This window comes from Falco rusticolus, chromosome 13, assembly GCF_015220075.1.
Source record: "Falco rusticolus isolate bFalRus1 chromosome 13, bFalRus1.pri, whole genome shotgun sequence".
NCBI classification, from domain to species: Eukaryota; Metazoa; Chordata; class Aves; order Falconiformes; family Falconidae; genus Falco; species Falco rusticolus.
In genome coordinates this window covers 28,648,137-28,673,320 of record NC_051199.1, presented here as the reverse complement: position 1 = coordinate 28,673,320, position 25,184 = coordinate 28,648,137, and the positions used below count along the sequence as shown (strand labels likewise).

Genomic DNA, 25,184 nt, shown 5'->3' with positions numbered 1-25,184 from the left:
CTAGGCACACCTGATGTTTGTTCTGATCTTGCTTCCCTAAGCAAAGCTTTTCAACACTTCATAATTAGGAACATACCCAGTAGCCAAAGACTTCTTCATACCCCATTAGAAACAGAGGACAACAAATCACTGTTTTGTTAGTGTTTGACTTCATGATTCTTTGCTCTTGCAAACACCTCCTTTCAGAGCAAACATCTCTTTCAGCTTCCCACTCCTCTTATATTTTCTTGTCCTCTTCCCACCCCTCCACCCCCCACACACCCCCTTGAATCTCCACTGGATTCTCCTTTCTGGAATTTCTCAGCCTACTCCTACTGGGTACTTGTGCCATCAGGGAGCAGCAGGTCGCTGCTATGCCCACAGGCCTGGGCTGGGCACCAGCAGGGTACGATGATGCTCTCTAACCAATCTGTCTCCCTGCCAGGGAGATGGTGCACAGCTGAAGCCTCCCTGCCCCAGCTCCTGGCCACAAAAGAAGCTTTGATTCTTGTGGCATGGTCAATACAACCAGTTTAGTTTATTATCCTGCACCAGCCACAGCGATCAAGCACAAGGCTGCCAACAGGTACCCCCCAGCCCACACAGTATATCAGCCCCCTGTCCCGTTTTGGCTATCCTCTTCACCTCCCCTCCTCTGCCTTGTGTATGCCTCTTTGTCACAAAACTAAAATTCCCATTACCATTATCCAAGTAAATTCAGTTTTATATAGTATTACAGACACAGTTGCCAGGATATAGCTGGCTTTGCAAAAGTCCCCTCCCCAGAAGGCTGCTGGTACTTCCCCCAAATTATCTGTGAGATTTGATCATTTCCCTAATGGCCCCTCTTATCCAGCTGTGCAATCCAGCTTTCCCCCATACCTGTAACTTTTGTTAGCTTCTCACACCATAATCTGTCACATCTGGCAATTTCACACATCGTGCCCCGTGCTTTTCTATGTCCTGTTCATGTGGCCTAACCTCAGGCCAGGGCCTGAGCAAAATTTGCCTCACAACATTTTCATTTCCTCAGTTTCTTTGTGGTTTGGAGTTTTTTTGTGGGGTGTTTTCTGGTTTGGGGCTTTTTTTTGTTGTTAGTTGGGGTTTGTTTGTGGGGTTAGGGTTGGGGTTTTGGTGGTACCACTATAACCTGTTGTCTTTTCCTTAAGCATTCCCCCTAGCCTCAGAACCTCCTGCTCCATAGATGTGGCACACAGCTAAGCAGTGGCTCCAGTGTGAAACCAGTTCCCTGAATTTTCAAAACATATTGCAGAGAAACCATCTTTCCTCTCATAAACTAAAAATGTAAACCAATAGTCTCCAACATAAGACAACATCTGATCCTTTGTGTCCAAAATATTGTTCTCAGTTTTTTCCCCCAGCAAGTCTGAATTTACCAAACAGTGAAATGTACACATTGCATTAAATCAAGTAATAGAAAATTCAGTGCTCACCTTTCAAATCCAACTCAGTAGTAAACTGATTCAATTTTGCTGTCAATTACACTAGGGAGAAAATAGAAAAAAAAAAAAAATCAGATTAACACATTCTGAGATGAATGGTATTTCATATAAGTTTAATCTTACTTTTGAAAGGTACAAACTCATCACATACATCTACATGGAGAACCCTGCAGAACACCTGGAAGGCTCAACACCAAAACAGTTACATCACCATCTAACTGTATTAGGGTTTCCCTTTTTCTTTCCTTCTCAGCAGGACTCATGGGACAAGAAAAGAATTTAGGCTGGGATCTGAAATTCCCATACCCAGTCTAATTGACTTTAACCATAAAGGTAATTTTCTCCTAACTGTCAAGTCAGATTGCTCCTTTAGCCTCCCTCAAGACTATAAATAGCTGTTCCTCTCTCTTCTCAGAACGAGAAGAATTAAAGAAAGAAAAGACATGGAAAAAGATTGAAATCCAAACAAACAAGAGGTAGATGCCATGAACTTAGGAGATGTTGTTAGGAGGCATCAGATCTTAAGTCAACAGATTCTTGAACTTAACTTCAACCATACGAGTAACAGTCTCATTCTTTTTAATTATTCATTGCCCATTTCACAGAGTCAGAGAATGCCAGCATGGCTGAGATGGGAAGGCACCTCCAGTAGTTATCTAGACTAACCTCCTGCTCAAAGCAGGGTGAGCCAGAGTAGGTTGGTCAGGGCCGTCTCCAGTTGGACTTTGAACATCTCCAAGGACAGAGAGTGCACAGCCTCTCTGGCCAATCTGTTCCGGTGTTTGACCTGCCCCACAGTAAAGAAGTTTTTCCTTACATTTAACTAGAATTGCCTGTATCTCTGCTCATACCAACTGCCTTCTGCCCTGTCACTGAATATTGCCAAGAGGAGTCTTGCTTCACTCTTCCCCGTCAGGTGTTTATATATATCAGTAAGACCTCCCTAGGCCTCCTCTTCATCAGGGCAAGCAGTCTCAGCTCTCTCAGCCTCTCTCTCTGTACCACCCCCTAATCATCTTCATGCCTCTTCACTGGACTCACTCCAGTATATCCCTGTATTTCTCGTACTGAGGAGCCCAGCATTGGACCCAGCACTCCAGACACATCTCACCAGTACTGAGCAGAGAGGAAGGATCACCTCCCTTGAACAGCAGGCAATGCTCTGCCTAAGGCAGCCCAGTGCTCTGTTGTCTGCCTCCGCTGCAAGAGCACATTGCTGGCTCACTCACCACCAAAAGTCTTCTGTATCTGTAAACTTCTGTAGACACTGATTCAGCTTTCCACACATTGTTTTCCAATGTTTTCATCCACCATTTTTGAGAATCAGGCTTTAGAACAATATAAGCAGGCACTACAGAGAAAAGTCATGGCTGTCACAGCTGGACTCAACGATGTGACAACAAATAAGACAAGTGTGATACTGGTATTGGAATACACAGTGACAAAAGGAAAAAGATTAGCATTCTAGAGTTAAAACTGATCAAACAGAATGGTCAGCCTTACCTAGAAGTTTTCTGATGCTTAAATAAATCATCTCCAATTCCACATTCTCATTAATTCTTGCAAATAAACTCTTTCCTACTGGTTACCGTAATGATACTCTGACAATAGAGAGGATTTTAAACGAACATCATTTTCTTGTCTGAATTATATCCAATATCAGTTCCATTTATTGCATCTCATTAACAGAAAAAACCTCCACCAATGTGTAAAGCCTTCCTGAATGTCCTCAAACCTCTGATGAATTTCACTAGCATTATTTCACCTTAAAAATTATAAAATCTACTTAAAATCTGCAGTCTAAGAGTACCTTCACCCACCCTACATTATGCTCCCAGAAAAGGGTTAATATCATGCATATATACAGACTAAGGACTTTCTTATTTTAATGGCAAGGCAACAAAGAAATTCACTTAATGACAAGTTCTTGGACTAATGTATTATTCATTTTGTTATGTGACAGTAGAACAAAATTGTATCCATAAATATATAATGTTGTACACCACTTTTTAATGTAGTTTACATTTATGAAATAATTGGCTGTCTTTCACCACATTATCCTCTCTTTATTCACTTTTTTAAGTGGATGTCATAAAATGCAGTTCGTGACATAGAAGATGCGCTCATTTCAGGAACAGAGACAGAAGCTAGCTTGGATAAACATGTGAATGACAACCTCTGTTTCTGATGAAGTTTTCTAGTTTGCTGGAAAGATCTTGGAGGCATCTTTACAGTGTTTTTCTCACATATAAATCGCTACATTACTCCTTTTTCCTTGTGATTAACTTTATGTATTTTTAAATGCATGAATTCATTCAAAGTCAACATATTGTAATTAATCAGCATACTTACCTTCATTTACTTCGTGGTACGTGGAGTTTTGACTCAAATAGTAAAAATATTCAAGCCTCCCTACTTGGTGTCCTTGAGCAAGGCAAGCCATGAGCAGCGAGACATCTCAGCACAGGCAATACCCTCGCTGGCAGCATCTGACTGTACCCAGCAGAGCTGGGTGCATGCACCACGGGCCACTAATGGTCCCAGGAGCATCAAGCAGTGAACCAAGTCCCAGATACACCCAGGGAGTCCAGCCAGAAGCAAAGGAAACAAGGGCAGAGACAGGACTGGTGACAAGGCTAAAGCACATGTCTGAAATCCATCCAGGAAATGGAGCAAGATGCAAGCTGTAACATGCTTGTATGAAGGGTCCATCCAGGAGCCAAGCTGCTAACAGCATCGGTCTGAGGTCTATCCAGGACTGAGGGACTCGGCTTCAGCTGACCTGGGACCCCAGGGCAGGTGTGGGTGGTGGCCCCAGGTGAGGCTGCTCAGCACCATCAAGGCCAATCAGTGCCCTCAGAGCACAGACACTTTCAAGGTTCCATTATTCATGTCTCAAATTTTGTTCACCTTCATAGTTATGAGGAACATTTCTAGATTATTTTATCCATTCCAGTCACCTGTATGGTGTCTCCAGTTACTGCCCTTGCATGCTTCATGTTCACACCCAGTTCTGGGTTAGGTACCACATGGGTTCCTTACACTGAGAAGGCTTTTCTTTAGGCAATGGGGAGGTGTAGGAAATAAGTCCTCTGCTGCCAGTGCAGCCCCAGCTCCTTCCAGCCTGCTCTGCATCAGCCATGAGACCCAATTCTGTCTACACAGGTGAGAAGACTCCAGCTAGCAGGCTCTGTAACAACAGGAACCACCTGAGCACCTCAGCCAAAATGTTGTAAGGCATGTAATAAAACCTATTCCTTCCACAAGTCTGTAAGCTACTAACATTTTTACAAATCTGCATGCTTTTGCCCTTCAGCAACAGACGGGTCTCATGGATGTGAACAGGCAATTTCAGTGCCAGACAAATGCTGCCCAACTGCCAAACCCAACACTGAATCTTTACTTGAGCAGCAATTAAACTAAAACAATGCAGATACCCGGAGCCTTCCTTTAATCATTCTCCCAACCCTGTGTTAATTAGCTAGGCTGCAGTAACTACAGAAATGATGAGCCTACATGAGAATGAAAAGTAGAATTATATTAAAAATTCAGTAAATTATACAACACTCCTTCCTATCAAAATATTTTAAAATATTCATGTCCCCACCCATTCATTACCACGAAGTAAATGAAGGTAAGTATGCTGATTAATTACAATATGTTGACTTTGAATGAATTCATAAAAATACATAAAGTTAATCACAAGGAAAAAGTACATATTCTACAAAGATCCCAGGATTGTTCATTAGACTTCCTCATATTGCGGATCACTAACTGCCATTACCAATCAGATTAAAAGGTGGCATTTAGGAGACGCCAAGGCTCAGCACGCAGGCACTCATGCCGCCGTGCAAAGGTCACCATGGTGCTCACCGGGCACCCAGCGCCGAGGCCGGGCTGGCAGAGGGCACGCTGCTGTCCCCCGTAGGGATGGCAGTGTGGGAGATGGCCGAGCGGCTCCTGACGCAAACCCTCGCTGCTCTCGCTCCCCACGGCCACTCTGCACACCGGCACTATGCGGCCCGAAGGCCACCGCTTTGTGTAACAGAGGGGTAGCACCACGGGCCTGACTGCCTGCATCTTAAAAATCATAGAAGTGTTCAGGGTGGAAAACACTTTTAAGGTCATCAGGTCCAGCCATTAACCCAGCACTGCCAAGGCCACCAAGCCATGTCCCTAAGCACCACAACTACGTGTTGTTTAAACACCTCCAGGGATGGTGACTCCGCCATGTCCACGGGCAGTCTGTTCCAGTGCTTGGTGTCCTTTTGGTGATGGAATTTTCCCTAACCTAAACTTCCCCTGGCGCAGTCTGAGGCTGTTTCCTCTCCTCCTGTTGCTTGTTACCTGGGAGAAGAGGCCGACCCCCACAAAACACGACGGTTGTGTGTCCCCTCGGCACAGGCACCGCTTCAGGCACCTTCACCTGCGCGGGGCTGCGGCCGGGCTCGGGGGGGACCGGACTGAGGGGAGGACCGGGGTTGGGGGGGGGGACGGACGGGACCAGGGGGACAGGGCCGAGGGGCGGACCGGGGTGAGAGGGGTACGGGACCGGGGGGACCGGGCAGAGGGGCGGACCGGACCGAGGAGGGTGACCTGGGGGGACCGGGCTGAGGGCGGCCCTGCCGCCACCGCCCGCCCGCAGAGGGCGCCCGCGCCCCGCCGCTGTGGTGGCTCATGGCGGCGGCGGGCGCGGCGCGGCGGCCGGGGTAAGGGGAGGTGCGGCGGGCGGGCGGCCCGGCCCTCTCTCCTCCCGCCTCCCCGCCGCGGGCCGGGTGGGTGCCGGGGGGTGGGAGCGTAACCCCTTCCCGTCCGCAGGGTCTTCCGTGCGGCGAAACCGCCCTCCGGTGGCGGCGGCGGCGCGGGGAGAGCTTGCGCGGCGCCGGGCGGGCCCGCCGCGGCCAGCGGGATCCCCGGAGCAGCAGCAGCCTCGCCAGGTCGGTGCCCGCCCCGCTCGGGTGCGTGTCTTCGCCCCCCCCGGAGGGGCCCGCCCCTCCCCCCGGCGCCGAGCCCCCCCTGCCGAGCGGCTTGGCCTCGTGCGCGGGGCCGGAGAGCCGCTGCCCGTCCTTAGGGCCGCCCTCGGCTGGGCCGCCCTCGGCTGGGCCGCCCGTGCCCCTGCCGCTGCTGGCCACCGCGGTCAGCACCTGGGCGCGGGGGGACGGGCCGCCGGGGCCCCCCGGCCCTGCCGCTGCTGCCCCTCGGGGCCGCCCCCCCGCCGGGGATGGAGCTCCGGGCCCGCCCTGCCTTCCCGGCCCCCCCGGGCACAGGCGCTGCCGCGGGGCCCGGCGTTTCGGGAGCTGAGCCGGCAGCGTGCCGCGGAGCTGGGCTTGGGCTCTGGGTCGAGCTTGGCCGTGCCTTGTGGCCAGCCCTGGGGAGGCAGCGCTCGCCGCCGGCTGCGCGTAGGAACGTGCGTAGAGAACCGCTGGAGACGGAACGCGATGGCCAGGTTAACACTGGGATGTTTGCAGAAGCCCTGAATTACTCCTTAGCTTAGCTCCACGTTATGAATACCGTACAGCTGAACGGCCTTTTGGATTTCAGGCTTTTATTAGCAGCTATTTAGAGATCTGGCAAATCTGCCAAGCACACATATCTGACCTCTTTACACATTACTAGCCGTGTCTCGTTATTTGACATCCAGAAGGACGCAGCAGCCAGAGCACGTGGATGCTGGCAGCTGGAGAGAGAGAATCTGTGGCAAGTCTCCCAAGTTCCAGGGAAAGCTTGCTTTTCCTCGCCTGCACTGTGAAGCTGTTCTTAATGATTTCACTTTCAAGCCGTTTTAAGCCATCTTTCTGTTTGCACATTTTCACTCCAGAGTAAGGTATTCAAATAAGAAAAAGGAGTGTCTAAACATGACTCTCAAGCTACTGATTCCTTATCACTAAATATCTTACATCATAACAGTTTCATGTCTAGCTAGACAAGCACTAAACCTTTCAGAAAGGCATGATGTCAAGGGGTCCACAGAAAATAATACCTTTACTGTAACTTTTCCAAGTAGTAATAATAGTATTTGGGCAGTAATCTAAGAAAGAATATGAGATTGCAGGCAATGAGTTGTTATAGGTACATAAATCACCTTTTAATATTATTTTCTTACTGTTGGCAACTTAAATACTATAGGAAAAAATGTCATAGCAGTCTCTATCTTCTTTTCAGGTGGAAAGCATTTAATGCAACAAAGGAAAGCTTTTTTTTTAAATGTTGAGGAAAAATTCAAATATCTCTGCAAGACTGTATGTGTTGGGCGGGACCATCTGTATTGGTCTAGCTCAAACCCCATTATTCTTTTGAGCTGCCAGTGTAGTTATGAAATACTTCAGTGTCAGAAGACATAGCTTTTTCGGTGAAGGGTATATCCTAGTATGGCACACCTAGTCCAGGTGTGAAGATAACTCAAGATCGAACACCGACACCATTGCCTTTTGCCTTCCCAGCAATGGCAGGAGGAGCTCAGGTGTTGTGGCCGATACATTTAGTTGGCGGTATCCAGTTATTCTAGCCACTGGTGGAATTGGTGGTTTTGGTGATAAGGCTCTTACTGGGACAGAGTATCTTGCTGGGGATTTAAGAAAGATGGCAATTATTGTATGATTAAAAATACGGTCACAAGGACTGGCAACACAAACGTTATTCTGCTGCATAACTGTTAAGTAATAACAACCCCGGAATATCCACATGCTTTAAATGCGTTAGGTGTGTTGTGTGGCAGGAGGCCAAAGCTCAAGTCTTCAGTCATCTGGGAAGTGTAAGTGGCCTGTCTAATTCCTACCACTTTTTAAACTGTTTGGTTTTCTGTAAGAGCTGCAGGGGTTTGGAGCAGAGTATAGCATAAGATCAGGTGGTTGAGTCTGAATCGCTTTGTTTAGACTTGCTGCTGCATAGTCCTTGATCTTGTAAGAGAACATTGGCATGCGTGAGTCCAAGTGCAGTTACGATACTCAGACATAGTTTTAAATACCATGTTAAACCTAATTTTTCAGACATGGCTTTAAAATACCCTGTTCAATTTTTTTTATTTTTCCTTTTTTTTTTATATCTGACATTTTGCTTATCTTGAAATGGGCATTTTTGGATGAAAAATAAATAATAAAATGTGTAAGATTTTTGTTACAATATTTACGAGTGGTTGAAAGTTCATGCCTAAAACCTGCCTCCTAAGTAGTATGTGTGCTTTGATGCTTCTCCCTTTTTAATGGGTGGTAAAATCCTGCTCAACTGCAGAGTACCAGAATGCAAAAGCTTACCTGAAACATTGCTCAGCTTTTTTTTTTTTTTTTTTTTTTTTAAGCTTTAAAAATTCTTCAAAGATGGCTACAAAGTCTAATAACTTCAGTGGTATAAGCTGAATGTATCTAATAGGCTAAAGTGAATTCTTGGTGTATGAATACATGTTCTTTTTTTATCATTTAATTGGTTTAGGTCCAACGATGACAGTTGGCTTGCAAGGCAGCGAGTTTATGCAGAAGACTTGTTCTAGTATTTAATGCTACAGATGCCTGAAGTCTCATGAAAAGAAAAAGCAGGTTTTGCGATGACTGGCAAAGTGAGTCCTAACTTTACAGTGAATGCTATTCTATGAAAACGAACTTTGTGGAACTTCATCAAGATTTGAGAGTAGTCTGATGCATAATGAGGGTGGCTGCAACCTATTACGTTGCAGAAAGGGTGTATTGTCAGCCCTTCAAACCCTGTCCCCGTGTACATGGACTGAAGTACGTCAAAAATCCCAGCCATGAACATCAGGTGTCTGGGGTCTGTTGTCTGTGAGATGCTGCATGATGTTATTCACTTCTGGAGGGATGCTCTTATACCTCAGTATTACTCCTTCCTCTTTCCTGAATTCACTGTGCATCTGAGGTGTTCCAAATGGTCTTAAAAATTTTTATCAGCTTGTTACTGGTTCTACGTCTGGCTTTAAACACTAGACAGGTGAACCTACTAGTATATTACTTACTTCGTTGTTTTGGGTTTTTTTAAACAGTGCATTTGCTCTGGCTTTTTTCCTTAGTAGCTCATTAATTTTAGACTCTTCTATATGAGGAATCATTAACCTTCAGAGGACTTAAATTATCAGAATGAGTAGGATATCAGCCGATTTTTGTTCAGCAGGAAGTTTCAAAGAACCGTAACAGCTAATTCTTCATTTTTGTTTAATTTTCCTTCAGTTTTGCAGTGGCTAGCCTTCTAAGTAAATATTAAAAATCCAAATAGGATGGATATTTCAGCAGGAGCAAAGAATATCTAGAATTATTATAATTGGCAACAAGAAAATATTTTTAAAGGTCAAACCCAACCCTCCCTTGCTTCAAAATTTAAGCCATACTGTCCTGTTAAGTTTCATTCTGGGGATTCTGGGGAGATGAGTACCCTATGTTTGCCTTCTGCGAGTTTCATATGCTTTCCATCTTTCCTTTGGAGTGTTAAATAATGCAGACTGAGACTATGTTGAATCACTAGTTGGTCTGATGGGCTAGCTAGGTTAAAGTAGACCTTAGAGCTCATCTGGAATCTGAGTTGTAAGTGACTTCTTTTTCATATCATTATCCTGAAATTGGTTGCATAGAGAGCAACAGTGTATTTATGTTTTGTGAGTAGAGTGTTGAGACTCTGGAGTAGTATCATTGAAGAAAGTACTGTAACTTTATTGGCATAACGTTGAACATGAAAATAAGTTTCAGTCTTAAGTGCAAATAGATTACTTGCTTTACTTTACCTGGTAGCAGATTGCTGGGCACCTCAGTGCATCTGGCAGTCTCAGTCTAACACAAGCTCAGACTAAAATGTTATACCAATATAAATCTGGAGTGTTGCATATTTTTCAAGAGCTAATGAATGTGATGGACCACAATATTTTTCTTTCTTAGAAGTCTAACTTCTTCTCTGTAAGCAATAAATATAAGCAAGCATTGTACGGTTAATGTCTTATTCACACTGGCTATGTTTATTTCTTTGAATTTGGCAGGTTCGTTTATGGGATTGGAAATAACTGTGATATCAAGCATCCGTCTGGATGCAGAGGTCTTTTCACAGAGGATATTCAGCATTGGTAAACGGATTTGCGGATTTACATGGGGTAAAAATGGAGGCAGAAATAAACTTCTGAAATTGAATCTCGGTCCAGGAACGATGGCTTCTCAGCTGTATACACATGCTTTCAATATCTCCCCAATAGAGGATAGGAGATTGTGCATAAATGGAACACCATGGATTTGGCATCTCCTAGAAGAATGTGTCGAGAATGCGTGGGAGTATTGGAGCGTTGTCATAGGACTGATTTCCATTGTCTGTTTTCTGTTTGCTGCACTACCGTAAGTTTAAAGTCTTAAGCAGTCCTTCAGATTCAAACATGAGTAATCTTGCCTGAAGCCTTTTTCAAAAGCTGCCTTTTTTTTTTTTTTTTTTATTTTATCTTGGATATGTTTCTCTGTCTGCATAATACAGATATAATATGCCAGAGAAGCATGTTGTTCATGTTTGCAAAAATATTTGGTGGTTGACAAATGAGCTTGATGTACTGTTCTGTTGTACTGACTTGACACTAATCTCTGCCACTTAGAGCAAATGAGAATAAATCACCTCTTCTCTCTTATCTTCTCCACCCTGAGATGTGTGTGCACACGCAGGCACACTTGCAGCAGAAGCTGGCTCCATGTTTATTTAAACCACATGCCATGTCACCAGTACAGTTGTGCTGGCTCCTGCCGATTAAATTTGGATGCAGAAAAGGTCAGAAGCAGCACATGAGTTAACACTTCAGTAGTGCTAAATCATTTGTTGTTTGGTCGATGGCACTGGGTTAAGGTTTCAAGTATGTAGGTAGGAGATGATAAAGGAAAAGTAGAAATACTCCCAGCAGGTGAAAATGTCTGAAACAAAATGAGATTGACTCCAAAGTCTGGCTCCATAAGGAGGATGTAATTTACTGAGCTAGTAAAAGGACTATGGAAATCAAGCAAAATAAAACCAGTCTTGGTAGGCTGTTGAGCTTCAGAAATACTAGTTGAAATATTAGTTGAAAGGGGGCTGTACATTAAAACTGTCATGTTAGTGAGCATGGAATTCATCAAGATATCTCTAATGGACTCACATTTGGGATTGCTTCATAGTCCCCATTGCGAATCTGAATAATCATTCTCTGATTTAGAGGCATAAGTGAAGTTGTCAACTCTTTTAGCAGCTTTGTTCATTCTTCATTCTTAGCCCTTCTATGTTAAATAACAGTGATTTTTCTTATTTCAGTATTGTAAAGGCTGGTATTTACAGCAGATGACTATAAAATGCCTACAACACAGTTCTGGTGACCAGAAAATGGTATTTCAGTGCAGGCCACAAAAAAGGAACGCATGCAAGCAGTAATGAGGTTGTGATTTGAGTCTTTTGTTATGTTAGAGTAAGACATGGTGAGCTATAGTGATACTGAGTTGTTCTTCAAAAGGTAAGTGGAGTATAGCTGTGATAGGTCTCCTGTGTGGCTAGAGTTTTAATCTTTCTTTATTCAGATTTTGAAAAATGTACTTCTGAGCTTATTAAACGTTTTTTGCTTATGCTATTTTACAATTATTTCTGGAATTTGTGCCAGTCAAATTTACGTTGCCTGTCAGAATGGAAGAGTGGATCAAGCGCTGTCTTTGGGCTTTCTGCTGGGATGGATAGCTGGAGATCTTACAAATTTCATAGGCTGCTATTTAACAAATCAACTGCCAATTCAGGTAACCTGTCAATATTCCTACTTTGTGATTTATCCTTTTCAAACTGTCTCTTTAAACTTTAGGATAACTTCATACTGCACAGCAAAGTACATACTGGAAAAGAAAATAGTTTTGTATTCTGTCCACTGATCTACCATCTATAAAACAGGTCATAATTTCCTAAATATTTACATTCATCCTGTTGTGTGTTATAGGAACCATTTCACACTTGTAATTAACATTCAAAGAGACTTATGGTTGTTACTCAGTGATGAATGAAGTGAGGAAATTTCAGTTGAGCTTCAGCTTTACAGTAAGCTTGTGGAACAAGTGGGGCTGGAAGGAAGTTGTGTTTAGCTTGTAATAACAAGCTGTTTAGGTGCAGCTACTCTTTAAACTTCCTTTTTGATTATTATTTTTTTTATTAACAGGAAAATACTAGTTCAAAGCTGTTAATGTCTGACTAATTTGAATATATATTTTCTTCGTTAAGGGGAGGGTTTCTTTGAAAGGAGCTGTCGTTTTCAACTATATGTTAATTGTGTCTGAAACTTTCTTATCTGTGGTTTTTATTTTTGTCTCTTAATTTGGAGAGAAAGAGTTATGTGTCAGCCACCTGCAGAAGCTTTCACAAGCTGGAGATGGACCCAAGGGTGGACAGATCTGTCCTCTCTTTTAGAACTTAAGGTGTGGCGCTAACTGTTCCATCTCCCCATTATGAAAAGGGGAAGAAAGAATGTCTTACTGAGATAAGAGGCACTGAGCAAGATTAGTAGCTTCTGAAGTGCTGGGAGACTAGGTGGAGCAGGCTTAAGCTTCTGGGCAGGAAGGATTTAGCAGTCTGCCCAGGTAGGAGTTTGTGTTATGCCTTCTGTAAAATAAAACAAGTATTGAGATTGTGTCAGCAAGTTCGTGTTGCATAAGGTTTACACCGCATTCATCTGCAGTGGTCTAACTTGTTTTGTACTGGAAACGCTTTCTTTCTCTTTTTTCTTTTTTTTTTTCCTTTTTATTTTTTTTGGCAGTGTTTTGGTATTTGTCATTCACATTATGATTATGAAGCAAAATTTCCATGCAGTTAAGGTATTTTGAATGTTTGTATACTGAATAAGCAAATGTATCTTCTCTTTCAGATTGTCACTGCCATTTTTTATGTTAACATGGATATAATTATGATTTCACAATTTGTCTACTATAAGCTCAAGAATCAGAAGACGACAAAATGTAAGATTTTTCAACAATCCGAATGTTCATAATGTAGCGCACTCTTTACTTTGATATTTTCTACAGCATTTAAATAAATTTTTTTCAGAGGGATCAAAAAATAGAGCACACAAATTCTGGTTGAAGTTCTTAGGCCTATTGCTTCCAGTTTTCTCAGTCTCTTGTGAAAATCCTACCCTTTCTCTTCTCTTCCTTTCTGCCTTTCTCTTTTGTTACCCACATAATACTGTATTTTCCGCGTAGTACTTTCAGTTTATAGAGACATAAAAAAAGCAGTAGTTTTGTGGAATCTGGTTCCACATTTTCACTTACTCTATGGTTTTGCTATTACAGCTATCTAAATACATGTATAAGTTGAAAGCAAGCATTATTTCTTTGTGTGGTTCAGATAGTTTCCTCCATGTTGATTGAAACCGGACTTTATTTGCTTATAGCATAAAATATCTTGACATCTTCATGTGTTCTGTTTCAATACATACGGTTAAAAAACATATTCAAGGGGAACGAAGTTACTTGAATTGTGCTTCATAAAATCCTGGCAGTAGTTGTAGTATTCAGCCTACCAGTGGACTACTGTTTTGACTGAAATGGAAGACAGAAAGCTCTGTTCACATTGTATCAAATCAAAAACATTAACTCATCAATTTAAAAAAAAAATGTATCAAAGAAAATTCATGGTACACCAGAGGTAACAAAAAGCTGAAGTGAAACAGATGCTTGCTCAGCAGACTAAATAGGGATAAAGCAGATTCATTCAATATGGAACTGATAATAAACCTGGAGATAGGTCAGTGCTGAAGACATTTCCTTCCTGCTGCCTGCTCTTGAAAACAAACACAGGCTTTTGTACGTTTTAACTGCCAGTGTCTGTTTCAGCTCGATGGTTTGCATAGCTGGAGAGGGAGGAATGGCACCATGATTAAAGCTGCAGAAGAGCACTTTTCAATACCCAGTTCTGGAGCAGTTACCCTAGACCTGTTGGTCAGTTTTGCACCTCAAAGTGCTGCCTGTGGAACAGCATTACTGTCTGTTATTTAGACTACAGGTCTTCAGGGCTGGCTTGCTAAAGCCACACAGCAGTTGCTCCATTGGTAACAGGGACTGCAGGACTTTATTGTCATGACACAAAAGGTACTGTAGCTCCAGAGTTCTGGAGGATTGCCTGCCGGTTTCTGGTTGACTTGTAGGTGTCTGTGGAGACTTGGTAAGGCTCGATATCTAGCTAACCATAGACATAGAGACTGGTCCAGCACAGCACTTAAATTACATTTTTATCTATAAAGATATTTTTGTTAACTTAAATTTCAAATATCTTTGCTTTGGCAGTTTTTAATCAAAGTATGTTGAAAGAAACTGTTACACTCTATTCTTCTTAGCAGTTTTCTGTTTATCAGCTGTTATTTAATAGCAAACTATTAGGAGTTAATAGAAGAGATAAGCTGAGTATGAAGATTTTTCTCTTGGTAGCAATGCCCCTTTAAGGAGTTCCCCTCCTGTTCCTGGCCTGCTACCCTCAGTTGCTGCACGAAGATGCAGCCCAACTATGATAGTGAGCAGGGGTGGACATGGAGTCCAGAAGAAAGAGGTGCGCTTACACTGCTGCCAAGAAAAAGATAGATGAAATTGTACCTTTAAATTTACATGTTTATATTGCAAACAGAAAGTAACCTCAAATCAACAGCAGATGTTATTTTTCAGCTAATTTATTTGTATGTCATTCTAGGCAGCAAAAGCCTGAAGAGTTTCTGTATAACCTGGATCGTGGTGTGTATAGCACTGTGTGTTACCTTACTCTGTCAGCTGCTACTAAGAAACAAAGACCAGAGTACAGTAATTGAAAGAAGTAATGTAAGTTTTTAGCTGCTTCCATTCCAAAAAAATCCCACCTGGAAGTGTCTTGAAAGGATTATGTGCTCTGAGCTTTGAAGAAATTTGGATGGCATTTTAAACAATGATTTAGAAATCAAATGTGGCATTATGTGGATGTTTCAGTTATGGACCACATCCCAAAATAAAGAAGTTACAAAATTTCTTCTTTTAGCATCTTCCTGTGTTTTGGGCTTATTCTGTCCCTTGGGTCGTTAGGATGTGACACTGCGAAATAACATGTATACGTGTTGTGTTTCTGCTTGTGTTAAATACTGTAGACATCCATGTAGCGGCTACACGGTAACAAGTGAAATCAGTAGAAGTGGAAGATTGCAATTGTACCTGCAGCTGCTGTCATTTCAGCAGGAAAGTTCACAGGCTATTCTTCCAATTTGATGGCCTTCATACTAACACCAGTAAAATAATTGTAATGCAGCAACATTGCCCAGCAGGGAAGCAGCTTATTTTCAAAACACAGCTAGAGTGAGAAAACTAACGACTCTTAAACTGTGAAAAATGAGTATTTTGCTTTCGCCAGACAGGATGATTCATTTTTTTGGTGGCCCTAGCTACAGTTCTTAGTTTTGATTTGAATTATTGTGCCCCAGATTTTTTTTAGCAGAAGGACTGGATTGATATTAGTGTCGTATCCTAAAGCCTGGCACTAGTTTTGATCTTGGTCGTGGCTATGACACAGCAGTTCGCATTGTTGTGAGATAAAGATTAAACCCTTTCTAGCCCTCTTTGGTCATTTGAAGAGCAGTGCTGAACTGCTTTGAAAGGAGTTCTGTCCAGAAAATCAGCCAGTGAACTCTCAGTTTAATCCCCTGAAATGCCTGAAAACATTCTTGCCAAAATAGATGTACCTTTCTTTTTCAGACCTCTCTTGATATGATTGAAATGTCAGGCTTCATTTGTGGTTATATATCCTGTGTGTTTTACTTGGGAAGTAGATTTCCGCAGCTGTATAAAAATGTAAGTAGGTTTTTGGCTAAGTATAGTTGCATATTTTACAAAATACTATCTATTGCTTTAGATGTTGGATTCTCCCTCACAGTGAGCCCTCTTGAACTTGAAAGCCTACTTTGCTTTTGTGATTGTCTAAAATGGTAAAGAAAAAAGAAATGGTTTTCTTTTCACATTCAGAGGAGGATGGTGAGAAGTTTAGGAAAATTATGGTCTTTGATTGATGGAAGAAGTTGGATTGGCAGCGGAAAGGGAATTGAAATTCTTACGGTTGGATTTATCAGATAGGAGCAAAAACATGCTTTGTGTGATTGTTGTCACGAGCAAGTGATCTCCCCATTTATTTCTCCAAAGTATTCTACCTTAAGTAATCAACCATGGGACTGAAAGTTAGAATTAGAGGAAAAGTAGTTTTGAATTGTAGCCCCTTTTCACAAAGATGCCGTTACTGACGGGTTTTTTTTTCCCCCACAGCCTCTTCACTATCAATATGTTAAAAACAAAACCCAAACACAACAAAAGACCAGAAGGTTTTATGTTGTCAATTGTGTACAGGCATTTTAATTTGTTATGGAAACTATTAGTTCATTTCCAAAGCTATTCATATTCCCCCTCTACGTTTTCCTTCACAGCTGGAATGCCACAATATTTTCAAAAAGGTCTGCTAAATAGACTGTTAAAGCAGCAGGTTTCTTAAGAACTAAATATCATGTGGAAGCAGATTATCCTTGCTGCTTTGCACTTACATAAAAATTATATTAACTGGAGCTGCTTCTAAGAACTGTGACAGTTTCTGTAGGTTTCAGTGGTACGTGCTGACTACTAAGCTCAAAGGATTCAGGGCTTAGGAAGAAATGGCCAAGAATGACTGAAAGTCTTTGGATGTGTTACAGTACAAAATGCCAAAATTACCTATATCTGGCTACTGTGATACTTGTTTTAACATCTCTTTGTATTTGTAAAAACTTCTTTGTATTTAGTTCCAAAGAAGATCAACAGAAGGCACCTCTTACCTGCTGTTTGCATTAGCCATGGTGGGAAACTGTACCTATGGACTGAGCCTTGTTTTAAAGATGCCAGCTACTGAATCCTTCCGGGCACTCTACTTCTTACACCATCTTCCATGGCTCATTGGGAGCTTTGGAGTTTTGTTTCTAGACATTTTTGTATCCTTTTCCTGTTACAGCTGGAGTTTCTCAGAATAGTCTTGTTAGTAAGTACATCAGAAATCAAGTGGATTTTTTTTTAAAACCAAAATTTTTGCTATGATTCTAACTTGACCATAAAATCTTCTTTCTGAACAATAATTTGTATGCTTTTTATGGTAATATTTCTTGATAAGAACGACAAGTTTATAGAAAATACCTACATTAAAGCTACATTGCTCAGGCTAATTTATATCTTGTAGCCAATACATAGTATACTAAAAGTTGAGGGGAAGGTTTGCACATTAGACTGTTTTTCTTAGGTTTGCTGTCTGTTAAATGTAAAAAAAAAAAATAAAAAATCCCTAAACAAACAAACAAAACAAACCCTAAACCTGCTTGTTTTTAAATGTAATTGTAGAATTATAGCTTTGAGAATTTGGTTAAATTGTGTTATTGCAAGATTGTGTTGATGTCAGAGACAAACAGCAAGGATCTGGCAAACTTAGTTTCAGAAAATAGGACTTAACAAAGAAATACTGCAGCTACCCTTCAGTGCGTAATTTGGGGCAAAATCAGATACATTGAGACACTGAGTGCATCTGAAAACCAGCAGCTGTGCTCATTAAGTCATGCTAAGGCCTAACCAACTCCCAGTTACCTAGTGTGCCAGTTTCTTGACAATCCAGAGCAAACTTAAAACACTATAATTTTTTATTTGAATATTCAGGGGTCATACGTAAGATGCCCAAAGTATATTAATTATTGTTAGTCATGCTCTTTCTAGTTTAGCATTAGTGTTTTGTGATCAAGAAATTAAAAGCAAAATGTTTATAGAGTAATACTATACTTTTTGTTCAGAAGTCTAGTGAACAGTAATGTGGTGGTACCTGGTCTTGCTGTTCACTATAGTTTTATAGTCACCTGTCTTGTTACTGTAGCTTGTATTTTCACTTGAAAGAGTATAGAGGGGAGATTTTCTGATTTTTCCTGAAGTAAGAATTTTAGGTTTGTGTCTGAGAACATCTTGGGAGTTAGCTCCATGAACCCAAACTACAAAACAGGATAAAATGAAGAGTGATTTCAGGACCATGCTGAAGCATATTCTGTTAATCCGTTCCATATTAAAAGGAAGTTCTTTACCAGATTTACCTGGAACAGTTCCAGAAGTTATGATTCCCAGGCATCAGTCTTTATACTTCTGATTAAAGTAATTTCATAAGCCACTCCAATTAGACTAGCGATGTGATAGTCGACCCTGCCCTTTGGATGGACTGTTAAATTATACTGTCATTCGGAAGAGCCATCTGTGTGTTTTGCATCTCCAGCCATAGCAATTTAAGCGGGCAGTTCGGTAAAACATTCTGCATCGTGGGAACGCTAATGCTCCACCACAGCGGTGAGACTGAACTGTGGTTCATGGCCTGTTCTGAAATAGACTGTAGTTTTATCTTTGTGAGACAGTGCAGTTTGTTTTGCGTGAGCAGGCTGTAGGCAGTCAGGGTTGCTAAGCCCACGTGGCTGGTTTGAGCGCTCAGTCCTTTTGTTCCATGAATGAAGTAGTGACTCTTTCTTCTTCTCCCAGCTGGAAATGTAAACCAGCCAGTATTTATTTACCAAAAAACCCTAAAACTTGATCTTGATGACCCTTACTGTATGTTATGTGCATATTTGCAGATGCCTTTCTATGATGTACTCTGAAAAGGAACTTTTATATTGGCCACAAACCTCCCCCCTCTCTGAGCCCTGCCCCAGGATTGCAGTGCCAGTGTGCACATGACATTCATTTCTGGGTTCTCTCTTGATTGGAGTCTGAATCCAATCTTGCTAATAGTCCTGCAGTTCAAATTATATTGAAAACAGATGCTTCCAAATCAGGTTGAGGAGCTTATAGGAATCTAGTCGAGTATATAGTGTTAGTTGAAAATGTATGAAGTATTTGTAATCAAGAGAAAACAAAAGCAGACCTCCTGCTTTGAGAAGCCCTGAAGGTAAGGAAGTCAATGCTTTTAAAAAGAGAGCTTCATTACTGTCTCTTGCCAAGCAAGAAAATAGAGAATCTAGCAAACTGATACGTCATGTTAGACCAGAAAACGAAGAACAGGATCACCTGGGTTTGGAAAACAGAGGAATTTAAACCAAAAGGTCTTAATTTCTGAGAGAGAGGTGTTGTGTAATTGGTCAGTCTCTGTTCTGAGGTGTAGTTGCAGAAATTGCCTAATTCTAGTAGACTTTATTCGTGATAGTGCCGGGAGTTTCATTAGGTGGAAAATAAACTCTCATTTCTCAAGGTCCAAGCCAGGATTAAGAGTTCACTTACTCTGTGTCTGCTGCAGTATTCTTTTGTTTCCATCTGACATGGCTGGGGTTTACTATTTTTAGAAACAAATGGAGTCCTGATCATCGCTGGAACAGCAGCTCCAGCATTACTTACTGCAGGATTACACTGGAGTTGTTTCACCTTGGTTTAACAGAATAACACGGTCATCCTTTCTTTAGTGTCTACAGTTGAAAGTTACTTGGTTGCACAATAAGCCAGTTATTTCCAATAAATAATGGAAGTGTCCAATTGTAAATTATGAATTGTCCTCCTTTTCATTTTAAGGGGAATCTTTTAGCATTACACATTTGAATTATAAATTGGACACAATTCTATTTTCCAGTAAAATATTTCCTTCCAGTTGCCATTTTGCAGTGGCAGGTGGTTGGAGTTTCTCAAGAAACCATGAAGCTCGGGGTTTAAATGGGCCTGAGAGGGCACCTTGTCAGTCACGACGCTCAGTCTGAGTTTGCCTGCTGTAGGGTTCCGTGGTGGACGTTGTTAGAGCTTTATTTTATGTGCATGATTACTTAATTTGCCACTTGTACACAAGGATGCAATACTATGTATTTTAAAATACTAAATCGGTTGATGAGTAGTTCTGCCCTTAGACTTGTAGCAGCAGCCATCACCAAGTTTCTAAAAGACTGAATCCACTGCAAGTTTTTCCAGAAAACTTTGTCCTTTTCTGTAAGTCTGCTGCCCTCTTTCACTCTGCTTCCTTCCTCCCCTGCTCCTACCAAAACTAAACAACTCTGTGTTTAGTTCAGACAAAGCCCTTTACCAAGACTTTTGCCTTTTTTTATTTTTTTTTATTTTTTATTTGACATCACCCTATTGTCAGAGAACTGTGTTCAGATCGTCCACATGTACTTCCTTTCATTAAGTGTAGCCAGGTTGTTACTAGATAGCCAGAGTATATTCAGCAAGAGCCAAGCTGTTGTACACAGACTCTTTGCTTGCACCTTTTGTGATTTGCAGAGCAACCACTTGGAATCCATTATATACTTCTACCAAACATCATGCTTTGTAATTTAATTACACTGTGCAAAGAATGTTAAGGCTGACGTGACAGTTCAGCCAGGAGAGTTTCCCAGGCAAACAAACAACTTCCTGCACTCCTGTAAATGCCCACTTTTGTCTCAAAACTATTTTGTTTTTTGAATTGTCATTAAATTGTTTAATTGAATGAAACAAAGTTGATATACTAGCTCAGCGACTGTCATAAATGTTACTCGGAGCAGTCAGTTTGGTTGTCTCTTCCACTTCGGGCTGCCTGCGCGCGTAGGTCTTCAGTTTCCCGTAGAAAGTCAGACTTGAGCAGCAAGTTAGTTTCTATATTAAGTAGTCCTGGCAGTTTAGCATCATTTAAAAAATGTAAGCAGCTGAGTACACGTGCTACAAAAACATATTCTGGAAATACTGTTAGATAAGCTCCACATAACTTGTGTTTATAATTTACTCCTCCTTAAAAGCTCTGTTGCTGTTGCCAGCTTGGTGGCTAAGAGTGCTAGTGCACAGTGCTACAGCCCAGGCTGTATGCCCACAGTATGATTTCAGTGAATTTTGATTCCCGGTTCACCATTTCTTTTTCCACCAGTGCAACTATTAAGACTTGGGGAGGTGCTCAGCTGCAAGTACAGTAAGGCCTATTAGAACCAAAAAAAAAGAAAAAGGCAGGAAATTTAAGTGGTAGTTATATGTGCTATAAAACTAATTTGCTAAGCTCTAAGAAGAAAGCGTTCCCCACCTAATACTATACAGATACGAAAAAGGGAGTGCTGACCTGCTGTCTCTGAAGGAAATCCTGTCTAGTCTTTAGCAGGGGGGCCTCAGAGGTGGGATGCTGGAAAGCTTTGGGAAGGTGGGATAATTCTTGGGGCTCTGCCTAAGATGTAAAGAATTTCCTCTCCATTCATCCAGGCCTCCCAGAAAGCTTTCCCCCCGCCATTTTTATAAGTAATTACATATATTGGCCTTAAATTTCTCACAACCATTGTCTACCAGCCAGGTATTGCCGCGTTGCTGGCTGGTGGTGGTTTACCTTTGTGAAGACAGTCTTCTGGTACCTGCTACTTTGCACATCGATTTACTGTGGAAATCTTTGCTTTGTGAGATGCTATGCATATTTCTTAGCATGGAGTAGAGAAGAATACATAAAGGAAGGGCATAGCTGGCTAGGTTTGTATGATGCCTTTATATCTTAAAATGGTATCTCTATCAGAAAACAAAGTGTTCTCTGTCCAAAGTTCAGTATTCCACGTATAAAACTCCTCAACTAGCAAAAATTCTGAAGAGTAAGAAATCTTACCTGTTCATTCTATATGTGCACCCCTGATTATTTTTTTATTTATTTAAAGGCTACCTATGCTCAAAGTCAATAATATTGTCTGAGAGCTGGAACCATCAAGAAAAAGAACAAGTACGTACTTGTTAATTCTTTCTAGATTAGCAGGATTTCTAATAGTCTATTTTACAATAGAAATAATAATTGCACAAGCCTGTGTTGAAGACAGTGTTAAATACTGAGTCACAGTGTTGTCTGCATGTCAGTCCCTGTAAATATCTAACCAGCTAGAATTTTGCAGGAAATGAGAGTTTTGTTTTCTAATCAGGTCTTGCTGATCTATTGCTAAGAAAATGTTTTAATAACTTCCCCTCCTTACGAGCATCCACCCTCAGTCCAGCCCGCAGTATTTAGACAACTGAGGCTGGAGTAGTACAGGGCAATATGTTTGATTCCACATTTTTCCAGATGAGCCTTGTTCATGTTGTGCTACTAGTGAATTTCACACTTAGGACCCTTGCAAGCACGAGGTAGTAAAGGATATTTTTGGGTGTATTTGAGCCATGTAACCAAGGAGATCTGAAGTTTTGAGTTAGGATTTTTCTGTATATTCTCTTTTCTAGTGTTGCAATTAAATATGATTAAACTTTTTGCCATAAAGAAGTACTCAGAATGAGCATTAAGTAGGATTTGGAAAAGGTTATATGCTAATGTAGAAAATTCCACAGTTGGGATTAAATAAATGGATAATACTTACACTACAGTACTTGAATTAGATACAGCAAGTTTTAAGCTTTCCTCTGTGGACTATGGTATTCAGAGGCTGTGCCAGAACTAAATGGATGGCTGCTTTTATTCTGTACAGCTTATTCTGGTTTTAATTGAAAGCAAGTACTGCAAATGCTACCTCTGTATCCTAGTTAATTACTTCCTTACCCAAAAATAACAGGTGACTGCGCAATTCATTCTGTATCGCCAGCACAAGGAAAGAGAATCTGGTTTAGTAGCACTGGAAGTGGAACCATTGCTGGTGAATGAGGAGGCTGCCTAGTGTCAGGCTGCATTCCGCCTCTGGTTTCATTGGATTTTGCTCTTGGATGACTTTGACAGACAGTTAAGACTGCAGTTGCTTAGGGACCAAATTTATTGCTTATTTTTTGTTATTTATTTTATCATTAATTTGTCATTACTTATTTACAAGTGACATGCCAGTAATAAAATATTTAATATTTACTGTGTTGTTTCAGGATAAATAGAATTTTCTTTCCCGATTCCCCCCCGTGCTCTGATTTTGGCTGTTTCTCTCTAGTGTGATATGGAGTCACAGCAAGAGGTGCTGTAGATATATTGATCATGATACAGTGCATCTTTTCGGATGAACACATACATCTAGTTAGCAGTAATGTGGCTGGTTTAAAACCAATGGTGAAATTACCTCTGTGTCTTGAACCCAACCTGCAGTTACAGACAGCTTGGTCCAGTTGCATCGTCTCGTAAGATTTGGCCTTTTTTATTCATACTCAGTATTGTATGCCTCAGAATTAAAAACATCCTATAATTAATTTCAGTGCAGAGGTTCTGTTATTGATGCCAAAGCAGAGTCCTGGTGTAAGTTGGTAGGAGCCTCATGTACAGCTCGTTGCCGAGTGTATCATTACGCATTTTATTTTAAGAGTTAAAGCATTTATACATCAATACCTGTGTGTTCCAAGGAATATAATTAATGTATGTCATCATATGCCTCATATAGTGTTTTTGTACAACATGCATTTTGTTTGCAAGCTTCTGGTTTAAATAAGTACCACAGAGGAAAAAAAATAAATTGGAAGCTGAAGAGACTGTACCTGGCAGTAGCAGATTTTTTGCAATACTGTGTTGTGTTTGAAGAAAACTTTAATAAAATTATCTCAAAAAGTAAACTTCTTGTTACTATTTCATTGAATAGATGTATAATGATTCACTCTTCCATAAGTAAGTTTGTGAACAAAAAGGCTGTTTTTTCAAAAAGGTCAATATGAGCATTGTTTATATATATGTATATATGTGTGGCTTATAGCAAAGCACCTTCCCTTTGATTTCAGTTAACTGTTAAAGGGACACAATTTACATTTTGTTTTTAAATAATAAAATCTAATAAATAATAATTTGGTTTTAAATAAGAAGACACTGATGAGTACAATTGATCATAGCTAAGCTGCTGCCAAACTAGAAGTGAAGCATTTTGCTCTATGAACTTCTGTAGAACTTCATGCAGCGCAGACAAAAACCCCATGAAAGGGGGTTGGGGAGGCTGGAGTGGTGGTGGGGGGGGCAACCTTGTTCCTACTGCTGTATCTGGAAATTTAATTTCAGCTTCTGTTGCAGCACTAATGTAGATGAGCAGCTGAATTCCCTCCTCTTGCTGGAGGTGGATTGGGTCCTGCCAAGTGGTGGCTACAGTGAGCTGGTGGATTAGGTGCTGGTGGCACAGCGTGCGGCGGAAGGACAGACCCGTTCCGGCGGCTCCGAAGGGGGGTCCGGGTGGCTTACGGTCCTGCCGCCCGCTGAAAGCGCTGCTCGGTAACCCCCGTCAGTGGTGGTGGTGGTTTAGGCAGTGCTGCAGTAGCTGAGAAAAAGGGCTTTGCTAAGACATCGTGTGAAAAGCCAAGTACTTCTGAAACGTTTTACAGCTCTGCGAGATGCTGAGGGTTTGTGCGGGATCTACCTGGTGAACTCGGTTACTTTATTAGTCTCAGCGTGTACTTAGGCGAACGTGTTTTCCCTGGTTTCTGAAGGGAGGAGAGGGTATTAGAAATTAACCTTTTCAGTACATAAATTAAAATGCAATTTGTCGTACTTGCAGATTTATACTCTGTACACAGGAGTTTATCAAACTCTTGCCTGGCTGGTGATTGAAACCATGACTGGTTACTCTTTAATGCAATTAAAATTTGTTCTTACATCATTTCTTCAAAGATTATTTCCCCTTTTATTGCTATACGTAATCCTATTTTGGGATGGCTTTTTATCCCCATTTCATGCTGCAGTTTATTAGAACAGCCAAATAAGAGGTATATAAAGTACTGTGATTTAATTTGAGGCTCTTAATGGAAAATAATGTAACTTTTAAAATGTGAAGCAATGACATTTATTAATAGTTCATATATATGTAATACTTAGTATATGGGTTAAGTGAATACTTACACTTGAGAAAAAGTTATTTCCAATTAGCTATTGCACTGCAAAAGCTGATCAAAT

At 41.3% G+C, this 25,184-nt stretch overlaps 2 protein-coding genes across 5 annotated transcripts in view; one reads left to right on the top strand and one right to left on the bottom strand.

Moving 5' to 3' along the window:
- VEPH1 (ventricular zone expressed PH domain containing 1) overlaps positions 1 to 2,784 on the bottom strand; it is a 98,532-nt gene extending 95,748 nt beyond the window's left edge. Inside the window, exons 1-2 of the mRNA XM_037407275.1 lie at positions 2,672 to 2,784; positions 1,434 to 1,484 (exon numbers count right to left, since the gene is read on the bottom strand). The gene's annotated coding sequence lies outside the window, so the exon portion shown is untranslated. The remainder of the gene's footprint in view (positions 1 to 1,433; positions 1,485 to 2,671) is intronic.
- Positions 2,785 to 6,158: 3,374 nt separating this feature from the next.
- On the top strand, positions 6,159 to 24,895 carry LOC119156744 (lysosomal amino acid transporter 1 homolog). 4 transcript variants are annotated; one of them, XM_037407025.1, is made up of 10 exons: positions 6,160 to 6,379; positions 8,868 to 8,991; positions 10,411 to 10,494; positions 10,621 to 10,756; positions 12,028 to 12,157; positions 13,270 to 13,360; positions 15,084 to 15,208; positions 16,109 to 16,204; positions 17,176 to 17,361; positions 22,897 to 23,866. In XM_037407025.1, exons 2-10 carry the CDS (start codon positions 8,955 to 8,957, stop codon positions 22,996 to 22,998), a joined length of 987 nt encoding a protein of 328 aa, XP_037262922.1. In that variant the 5' UTR covers positions 6,160 to 6,379; positions 8,868 to 8,954; the 3' UTR covers positions 22,999 to 23,866. The 4 variants fall into 4 exon arrangements, with proteins under 4 accessions (XP_037262920.1, XP_037262922.1, XP_037262921.1 ...); XM_037407024.1 differs by having other exon boundaries at positions 10,411 to 10,521; XM_037407023.1 differs by lacking the exon at positions 22,897 to 23,866 and adding an exon at positions 24,312 to 24,895 and having other exon boundaries at positions 6,159 to 6,379; positions 10,411 to 10,756; positions 17,176 to 17,408.
- Positions 24,896 to 25,184: the final 289 nt, after the last annotated feature.